The 10716-nt window shown below is 35.8% G+C and overlaps 1 protein-coding gene and 1 long non-coding RNA gene across 2 annotated transcripts; one reads left to right on the top strand and one right to left on the bottom strand.

Annotated features, from left to right (window-relative positions):
* Window positions 1-3624: 3624 nt before the first annotated feature.
* LOC110887215 lies at window positions 3625-5397 on the bottom strand. The gene is made up of 3 exons (XR_002563154.2): window positions 5280-5397; window positions 4848-5115; window positions 3625-4006 (listed from the first exon to the last, which is right to left on the bottom strand). It is a non-coding gene; the product is annotated as an uncharacterized LOC110887215 (long non-coding RNA).
* Window positions 5398-5667: 270 nt separating this feature from the next.
* On the top strand, window positions 5668-6534 carry LOC110888605 (aspartic proteinase CDR1). The gene has a single exon (XM_022136126.2). It carries the CDS (start codon window positions 5668-5670, stop codon window positions 6532-6534), a length of 867 nt encoding a protein of 288 aa, XP_021991818.2.
* The last annotated feature ends 4182 nt before the right edge of the window (window positions 6535-10716 follow it).

Raw genomic sequence — 10716 nt, forward strand, 5'->3', positions numbered from 1 at the left:
TTGTGGTTGTGGTTGTTTTGGCTGTCATCAGGAGGATTGGCGACTTGAGCAGCAGTGATGGTTTTTTGGGGTGAGTTATAGTGTGGTGGTGGGGTGGGGTGTTTAGGTTTTGGGTGGTGATGTAGTGGATTTAATTTTAGGTTATTGGACACTTGTCACCCTATAAATCATTCTTACACTTCTTATTATTTACTATACAAAGTTACATTTATATAACCCGTGTAATACACGAAGTTTTTAAAGATATAAATTTTTATCATTTGCTATGTAAAATTAGATTTATTCAACACGTGTAATACACGGGGTTTTTTAATGATATAATTTTTTTTTTATTATTTTGTAGATTTTTCAACCCGACTATACACGAGTTTTTTTAAAGATACAACGTTTTAGTATTTAATATACAAAATTACATTTATTTAATCTGTGTAATACACATGGTTTTTAAAAATATAACTCTTTTTTAGAACTATTCAACAAGTGTAATATACGGGGTTTTTAAGGATGTAATTTTTTATTATTTGGCAGATATATTCAACCCGATTATACACGAGTTTTTTTTTTTTTTAAAGCTATGACGTTTTTAGTATTTAGAATACAAAATTACATTTATTTAATCTGTGTAATACACATGGTTTTTAAAGATATAGTTTTTTTATTATTTGATATATAAAATTAAATTTATTTAACCCGTACAATATACGGGGTTCATAAAGATATAAATTTTTATTATTTAATATATAAAATTACATTTATTCAACCCGTGTAATACACGGGGTTCTAACCTAATTAAACAACTAAATAAACATTTGAATTAATTAAATTCACGATTCAGTCATTTTTACAATTAGAAATAACCAAAAAAAAAAGAAACATTATTTTCAATTAAAAATATGAGTTAGATAAAGGAAAACGGGCCAAAATTCTGGCTGTGTTACCTTTATCTATTATATTTTATACATATTATTATCTATCTTAAATGGAAGTGTCAGTTACATTTCTATTTTAATCCCTCCTTTCGTTTGCTTTTTATACTTTGGCAATATCCTTGTGTTTGTTTGGTCCTTTAGTAGTAAATTTTGTGTAAAGATGGCCGAATGAGTGGCAAATACCTTGTAATGGCTGGATGAAGCCGGCAGTGGCGATAGTGTATGTTTCGACGGAAGTTTTATTTCAAACATCAACTAGACTATGTTTCGACGGAAATTTTATTTCAAATATCAACTATATTTTGACGTAAATTTTTTTTCGAGATAGTTTACGTTTCGACTCGCCGTGCATCGCTTCCGCAACGCGTAGCGGCTAAAATACTAGTATAAAAATAAATTGCTACTCCATTAAACACACATATATAAAATTAAATTACAAATATATATAAAAGTAGTTATATTTGTAAATAAAATAATGAAATAATAAATATGATAAAAATAAACAATACATATAATTGTATTAGAGCTTTAACACGATTGTATTAGAGCTTTAACACGAGGCAAGCTTTTAAGTTCTTTTAACAAGTTAAACTTGAGATTGCTTGGAACAGTAAAAGGTAGATAATGAATAAGTGTGTATCTTGGTGGGTAATTGATATTTTTTTTGAACGGCTAATTTCTTTATTCCCCTGTTGTTTGTGGGATTTGAACCCAAAACCTTCACCTTCCCAACCTGGGTGTTTTAAAGGCTTTTAAAATACTAATCACTTGGATGTGATTATTTTTTTTTGAACGACCAACAGAATCAATCCCGAGCACTCTCGGGTCACCCACTGGACCAAACGGAGTACTCCAAGAGTAACCCGGTTCCACCACCAATTCCGGGGAAAACCCGGTAACCCACCCGCCCATAGGCACGACGATGAAATTACTGGTAAAACCCGTTTGGCTCAAGGATCCAACCCAGGTTTGCCTGGGTCTCATATCATTGCCCACCAATGCCTCACTCGCACCAAGTAGGAGTTGAACTTGCATCTTTCAAAAAAAATGCAAGTTTTCCACCACTTAATCTAGAGATTATTCAAACTTAGATGTAATTATTACTTCGTATATATAGTGAGTAAGGTTCTAACTTTATTTCAAACATATATAATATATAGTTGCACAATCAAAGCAAAGAATCAACATAATCATTGTTTTATACATGATTAAAAAATTATTCTTTTATTTTGTAATGCTTTATTTTATTTGAGCAAAGAATAAAGTATTATATGTTATTTTTCTTGGATATATTTTATCAAAGCAAAACCTAGTATACATACAAAAAGCAATATGATCCTCTCCACTAGCTATTCTCCGATATATTGTGATGTTTCCATTATATAAAATATTATATATACACAAACAAATTAGAAATCACTAAAACAAAGATTTCTAATTTCCTTGTGAAAATCGCGATGATTTACAAACCTTGTGAAAATCGGGATTTACAAATGAATGGAAGGCTTCCTTTTATAGGCTTACAAAAACTCTTTGCAATTGTCATAAATCATGACGTTGCACAACCATCAAATATATTACACATGTAGTATACATATATTGAAATATTCATAATCAACATTCCGTCGTAATACGGTCTGGCATCGACTCGTTTAATACAAAATTACAAATACGATTATACTAGTTCCGTATAATTATAGAACATAACAAATATTAGCAAAAATACTTCATGAACTAGCAACATAACAAATATTAGCAAAAATACTTCATGAACTAGCAACAAAAACTTCATGGGCACATAGAGAAAAACGTTAAGTGGTTATACCGACCAAGATTCATCCATGCATCATAAAACCGAACGAGAGAGTTTTGCTTGGTAGTTAGGTATCTAATTTAATAAGTAAAAATTACCAAACAACGAAAAAATGAAAGAAAAGAAGTTCAACAAGAAACCATGTTAATTTAATATATTTATATATGTGTATATATATTGAATAATCAACATTGTTTCAATCAAACATAAACATCCTGTTTTGTCAAAAAAAAAAAAAAAAAAAAAAAAAAAAAAAAAAAAAACATGAAAACATATATGTTATCCAACACACATTTCTTAACAAATTTGATAATACAATTGTTATATATCTTGAGTTTAGTTATGCTTGTACGATCCAAAAGCGTTAGCTTTACTACAAACCTGATCCATCGTGACTCACCAACATCTCCCTTCTATGATCCTTCCCTCACCCTTTCGTGGAGGGTGGTTGCCGCTATGAACCGCTCTTTTGATCGCGCTAGGGTTTTCAGTTCCATGCGTTCTGGTGTGACGAATATTTTTCCAAACCCACAATTAGCTAACTATCTTATGAAAATATCGATCAGCACTCCACCTCAAGACATCATAGGCCTGTCTGACACGGGGAGTGACATAATATGGACACAGTGTCACTACTACAAAAATAGAGCATAAGACGGGGTGATATGGGTTTTAAGACGGTGTTTTCAACACCGTCTTAAACCACACTGGTTTAAAATCATATCTTTTTAGACGGTGTTCAATTTGAACACCGGCTTAAAATTCATGTCTTATAAATTGCTGGAAAAGTAAAGGTTTTCCATAAATACATTTGCTGGGAAAAAAACATATAAAAGGTTTTCCAGGAAATACACAAGCTTATACACATATACCAATGGAACATTTTCAAATCAAACCAAAACAATACATATTTAAATCTAAAATAAACCCGTAGACATCCAATTCAGAAATAAACCCGTCAAATTACAATCATTTGTGAATACATAACAAACTACGTTATAATACACATAATAGTGCAATATAAGTAAGGCTCACAACAGGGCAACTATTGTGTTCCATTCCATCTATGAAGAAAAAAACAAATAACCAAATTAGCTCATCCCGACGAAGGATGAAGGCGAGAGTGAGAGTAATACCAAAGTCGCTCTCATCTCTATGATTTATCAGACAAAGGGATAGATGCATTTTCGACAAACCATTAAATATGCTCTAAGCCTCAGCAGTAACACCAACCCCCGTCCTTTCGACATCTATCACTGCTTGCCTTCAAATACACAATCAAATACATCACCAATCTCAATTTTCCAGACATCATTTAAGCATTTCACAAACACTTGGAATACTATGCCGATTTAAATTAATCGTTAACTAATGAATAAGCCATGATTTATTCAATTATTCACATTGGAAAAAACAATCTAATCCATTCAAACATTCTATCAAACGCCTAGTGGGGCATTCTAGAAATAAGTCGATTTACCTATCTGATATCATTTAAGAATATCACAAGCACTTAAAAGACCATGTTAATATAAATTTGATATCAACTAATGTAATAAGCATGCTTCATTCGGTTATTAACAACCAAAATCACAGGTTTCTGAAAAAATAATGCGCAAATTCATTGAAACATTTCCTCAAACATTGGTGGGCATTTCCTGCTAGACGGGGGGGGGGGGGGGTTATGAAGTGTACTGCTAGTTTTCCAAGGGGTTTTGAACAGTCGTTAATTTTCAACCATACGTATATTGTTCATATTGGTAGGCATGAATAACATCATCAACAATTCAGCAGACAACTATGTTCCCCAATAACAACCCTTATATATGAAATTAAAACAAACGAACAGAGATAATACCAACAATGTTTTAAATTAACAATATAAAGGAAGCATTTTTACAAAGAAAATTAACGGAAGAGTTTATGAATAATCAAGAAAACATCAATAAATCACTTGACAAGCGTATCTTCCTATAGAAATAACGTTTTGCACAAAACCTAGATCACTTAAAAAGAAACTCACTGGTGTTATAAGAGAAGCATAAACCTACAAACAGTATATGCATCTAAGAAACCCTTAAATAAAGTTAGGGTTCTTGATATACCTCGAGATGAGCCGCAAAATCTTCACCGTAAACCCACTTCAACTCGCGAATGCCGCTGCCCCGTGATAACACCACCATCGCCCAGCTGGTAAGTGAAACTGTAGCTGTAACTCTCTTTCTCCATATTTCTCTCTCTCTCTTTATCCAGGTCTCTGTTTGTGGAAAAGATGATGGTGTAGGGTTTTCATACGAGGGAGGATAGTGACGCGTATCTGGATGAGCTTAAGACATGATAAAACCAACAAAACTGCAGACTGTACAACTCACACTGTATACAAATGTTACAAATTAGAATTATATATTTATAAAAACAAAGCAAGAAAAAATCAAATTTGAATTTTTAACAACAAAACATATAATTAAACATGATATAAGTACTATTTATAAAACTAAAAAACATTAAATAACATAAGTAAAGGGAAAAAAACTAACCTTGAAACTTTGTAAGGTTGTTAATGGTGAAATTGAATGAAGAAGATGAAGAAGTTAAATGAGGAAGATGGAGGAATTGAATGAGGAAGATGAAAAGAATTGAAAGAGATAAGGTTTTGGTGGTTGTAATGTGCAGCGATTGTTTTTTAGTTTTTAAGACGGTGTTCACCGTCTAAAGGATACAGAAATTAGTATAAGACGGTGTTTAAGTATTAGACGGGGTTATTTTGAATTTTATTGAATATTTATAAGACGGTGTTCAGAGCGTGTAGTTCAACAACCGTGTTCATATTGTTTTAACCAAACGCGTCCTGTTTATAAGCCGAGGGTTTCCTCAACTTATAACACGACGACGTGTAGTTCAACAACGTGTAGTTCAACAACGTGTATGTCGGCTCCAGTGAGATCTTGCACCACGAACGACAACACTTGTTTGTATTTGGTCCAATATGGCGATTTTTCGTACAGTTCTGGAGAACTGGCGACAGAAACAGTTACACTGGATTCCAATGTAACTGGCATCTCGTTCGCCTTTACCAATGTGGTTTTTGGATGCGGGCATAGAAATGCTGGCATGTTTACGGAAGATCAAAGTGGAATAATAGGGCTTGGAGGCGGCCCGTTTTCGCTCATTACACAAATGGGGTCTTTGATTAACGGAAAGTTTTCGTATTGCCTTGTGAAAATGTTTTCAAACGTAGAAAGGTCAAGTAAAATGTACTTTGGTAATGCTGCCACGGTTTCCGGAGATGGGGTTGTTTCAACCCCATTATTTTCCGGAAACCCTAACACCTTTTACTATCTAAATTTTGAAGGGATAACCGTTGGAGGTCAACGCATTGACTTCTACACGACAAAACCTACATTGGTCGAGGGTAATATCATCATTGACTCGGGAACATCGCTAACGCTGCTTCCTGAAAGCTTCTACAATCGAGTTCAATCCGCGGTGAGACGTTCAATGCCGGATATCCTACCCGTTCATTCCGACCCACAAAATAACTTACGCTTGTGTTACAACCCGTTGGAAGTGAAGGATCTTCCGGTTATGGTGGCTCACTTCAATGGCGCGGATTTGGAGTTGGACCCGATAAATACATTCGTTCAGCTGAGTAAGGATTCGATTTGCTTGGCCTTTGCTCCTGTAGATGGGGTCGTGATCTTTGGGAATCTAGCACAAATGAACTTCTTGGTAGGCTATGACCTTTATAAGAAGACAGTTTCGTTTAAACGCACAGATTGTGTGAAGTTGTGATCTTAATTATGTACGAGAATCTGTCACATAACGAGATAGTTTTGTTTAAACAATTAATCCAAGTTATAGTATATTATTTACTTTTGGCTAGCACATTGGATTTTTATGAAATGATGGTACAAAGGATGTGTACTTATTATAGCATTTGATAGTTATTACAGCTGAATGAAATTGTATATTTTCTAAAAATTATCATGGTTTAGCATAACAAATATCCTTGAACTAGTGGTTACTGGTTAGTCGACCACCAATTATTAAATTCTTGTTATCATATATACTTTTAATACATAAACATTATAAAAGTTATATAATTTTAATATGTTTCTTATAAAACTATTAGCGATGTAACTATACATAAACTTTAACCTTTGATTGAAAACATCATTCGGAGCTGATACCTACCTTGTCGAAGGCGCTAGGCGGACGTATAGGGCACGCCTAGGGAGCAAAAATCACGCTAGCCCTAGAAAATACACCCGCACACGGCACATAGAGTTAAACAAACTAAAAGAAATTATGATATATGACTTTAGATGTAGAACCTTAGAATGTTGTTGGTGTGATTTTTAGGAAAGAAATTGTGACTACAAAAAGAGAGGAAAGATACATGCGATAGACTTTTTTTTTTGAACTGCAAAATTTTATTAACCATAAACACACTAGCGAGAAGCTAGGCCAAACAAGACATCATAAAACAACAAGAACAATCACAAAAAATTGAAGGTGCACCAATTCGACTAATCCACCGAGATCTTCTTTGCTCTATTTGTGATCCAGAGAAAGCTTGTACATTTGATGTTAGCCATTAGTCTCAAGATGTCTACCTGACTGCTTGAGAAGACCACATCATTCCTTAGTTTCCACACACACCAACATGTGGTGAGAACGATTGCATTAACCATAGTTTTTTTTTATTTTTTTATTTTTTTATTTTTTTTGCATCCGAACCGTTCGAAAGCTTGTGGACCTGCAGCAAATCTGAGATCGAGAAGGCGTATATGCGGGACATCGATAGTCATCGGGATACCATTTACCAAACAACCTAGCACACATAGTATGAGGTGAAGAGATGTTCTACGCTTTCTTCAAGTTCTCCACAAAGGGGGCAGAGGTTTGAGGACGTCAAAATATTTCTTTTTTGCAACGCTATTCTGGTTGGTAAACGATCCAGATGCATACTCCATGCAAAAATGTGTAATACATTATGAGGTACCCATTTGTTCCAATGGTAGTGTGTATCGCCGGATTAATTGCAAAGTTGGCCCGTTGAGAAGGCTTTTGACGGATTTGACCGAAAAGACTCCAGAAGGGTCAGAAGCCGACTGCCATGCATCGCTTGAACCTGAGAACGACACCCCCGACAGGATCTGAACCAATAACCCCCATATTCAGTAAGTTCAAGAACAGAATTGGGCTCACGAAGCCAATCCAAGGTCACATTCGAGGGCCTGTTGTTGTCAATAGTCACACGATCTCGAACCATGCATCCTTTTTTCCTTTCTAGCTGATAGATATTTGGAAACAAGTGTAACACCCAGCGTTTGAATCTTTTATATTTTGCCAAGTCTAGCCCCTGTATTATCTAATGTTATCTATTTGGAGCCTTAAACTATGTGAAACTTTATGATACCTTGAGACTAGTTTGAAACTACGATTCTATGTGATATGTGTTGTTATGGGTAACATGACATTGAAGATGAGACAAACGTAACGTGTCCAAAACATGGTGGATACGCCGGTGGTACTTCCTATATATAAGTGTTTCTGACATGTTACCGAACTTTCGTACCACGTGCCATGCAGGACCTGGTTGAACGATGTGATTCTAGATTCTAATGCCATTGGAACGAGATACTTGATTCTTGACACTTGATTCTATAATATGAGTCTTGACTCTTGAGACTCATGGAACGAGAAACTTGAGACTTGTAAACGAGAAGCTTGAAACTTGATACTTATTAGCTTGCTCGTATAGTCTTGGAACATGGAAACCTTTGTGTTATTTATGTAATCTTGTGATGTATTAATATTCCACAATAATACGCAACGCAACGTTTAATCTAGCTCGCGAATCGAATCGGAATCAGAAATCTGGCAAACGGGTCTCGGCTGTCCAAATGGACATCCGATCGGAAGGCCATTCGACCAACAGCCATCCGATCCAGCCCTTTTGCACCTCCTTAACCCCTCTGCCTATAAATAGAAGCTGTCACATCAACTTGATGTGACAGCTCCATCCGAACCAGACGCTCTCTCTTGTTCTAGGCACTTATCTTCGATTTTAAAGCGATTCTTGTAAGTTTTCTCCGTGAATCTTGTACAACTATCATCTTTACACACTTTCTCACTTGATTCTTCATCAAAATCATACTTTTCACCGTGAGATTACTAAGATTTGTGCTCTTGAGGATGATGTCACAATGGTTGGTTGTACAACCGGCTATGTGATGTCATTCCATCAAGATCTAGTCCAGATCTAAGGGATTTCCACATGATTTAACATAAATCTTAACAAGTTTTCATATATTTCAACATATTATTGTATTATTCAACTGATTTCATCTATTTCTTTCAACTCTTTTACACTCATCTATTCAAAACCGATGGAACTTAAGCTCATACCGACTCTCCACTTGTTCCTTAGTCGAGAGCCGGCTTGACAACTGATTTCCACCGGAGAGATGACCTGATTTCGGGTTAAACACATAGAACCACCAAGAACACTCTCCACTTGTTCCTTAGTCGAGAGCCGGCTTGACAACTGATTTCCACCGGAGAGATGACCTGATTTCGGGTTAAACACATAGAACCACCAAGAACAGCCGATTGATCGGATGGGGTGATTCTCATCCGATCGGATGAACTAGGCTCTGGTGTGAATTCCTTGATTAACACGTCATCATGCCGTCTCAAAACTTTTAACTTAGAAAATTTCACAAAGTTTTCAAAGAACAAACAACCACTCGAATGGCCATCCGATCGAATGGCCATCCGTCCGGATGACCATCCGATCGGATGACTTGTTTATATAATACAACAGAAATTTCAAAAGTTTGAAACTATTTACAAAGCACACCTACCGATCGAATGACCATTAGATCTAATGGTCATCCGTTCGGATGACCATCCGATCGGATAGGGTCTATTTAATCCGACAGGGTCATCCGACCGGATGACCATCCGTCCGGATGGCCATCCGATCAGGAGATCTGTCCGACACTTTGCACAATTCCACACTCTGTTCGATGCTTATCGGTTATGCTATAATCAGGCTAACTTCAGCGCTCCCTTCAATCCGTTAGCGGTGTCGATACTTAGCACCCACTGTGAGTATACTCGATCCCTTTTTGCTTTTAGCACTTTTGGGATGCAACATGTATTCTATATCAAAACACTTGATACTTGAAACTATTTGAAACATACTCTATCCGTGTGAAACATGAAACTATTGATACTTGAGACTTGTATTCTATTTGTGTTATGGGAACGTTTAATCCTTGTGTGTAGTCCTGCCTCAACAATAGTAGCGCTATAGGAGTAATGCACCTCCCCCATTTGTGCTCGAGGGGTATTGTTAGAAGGATTCTATTTTGCTTTCCATTATTCTTGGGAGAGCGGTTAACGCATTGGGATACTTGGGCTATCACTTGGACTGCGTAAACTAGCACGGCTGAAACTATTTATTCTATGATTCATGTTGGATATGAGTTTTTGATTCTTGAAACTATTATGCTACTATTTACTCAAACTTGTATACTCGCCAACATTTTTGTTGACTTTATTTTAATACATGTTGCAGGTTGATAAGTTGGAATGCTCGAGAAATCAAGATAGGATGATGCTTAGAAAACTCATCTAGAATAACTAGACAATCTTAAACAATGTTCGAATTATGATGTTCTTCTGATACTTTATATGATTGAGGATTATGCTTTAGACTTATTTATGAAATTTGATTAATCTATATTGAAACTATTAGTGTTATGGAAACTCATGAACAATCTGAATGCTTAGTGCCGCGCCCCGATGTTTCCGCCATCGGTTGGGGTGTGACAGATTGGTATCAGGGCCATAACTATAGGGAAGATACGCCGCTGGTAATTCCTATATATAAGTGTTTCTATCATGCTACCGAACTTTCGTACCACGTGCTAAGCAAAACTCGTGGGTTGCCGACTCGTG

The sequence above is a fragment of the Helianthus annuus genome, chromosome 11, assembly GCF_002127325.2.
Source record: "Helianthus annuus cultivar XRQ/B chromosome 11, HanXRQr2.0-SUNRISE, whole genome shotgun sequence".
In the NCBI taxonomy this organism is placed as follows: Eukaryota; Viridiplantae; Streptophyta; class Magnoliopsida; order Asterales; family Asteraceae; genus Helianthus; species Helianthus annuus.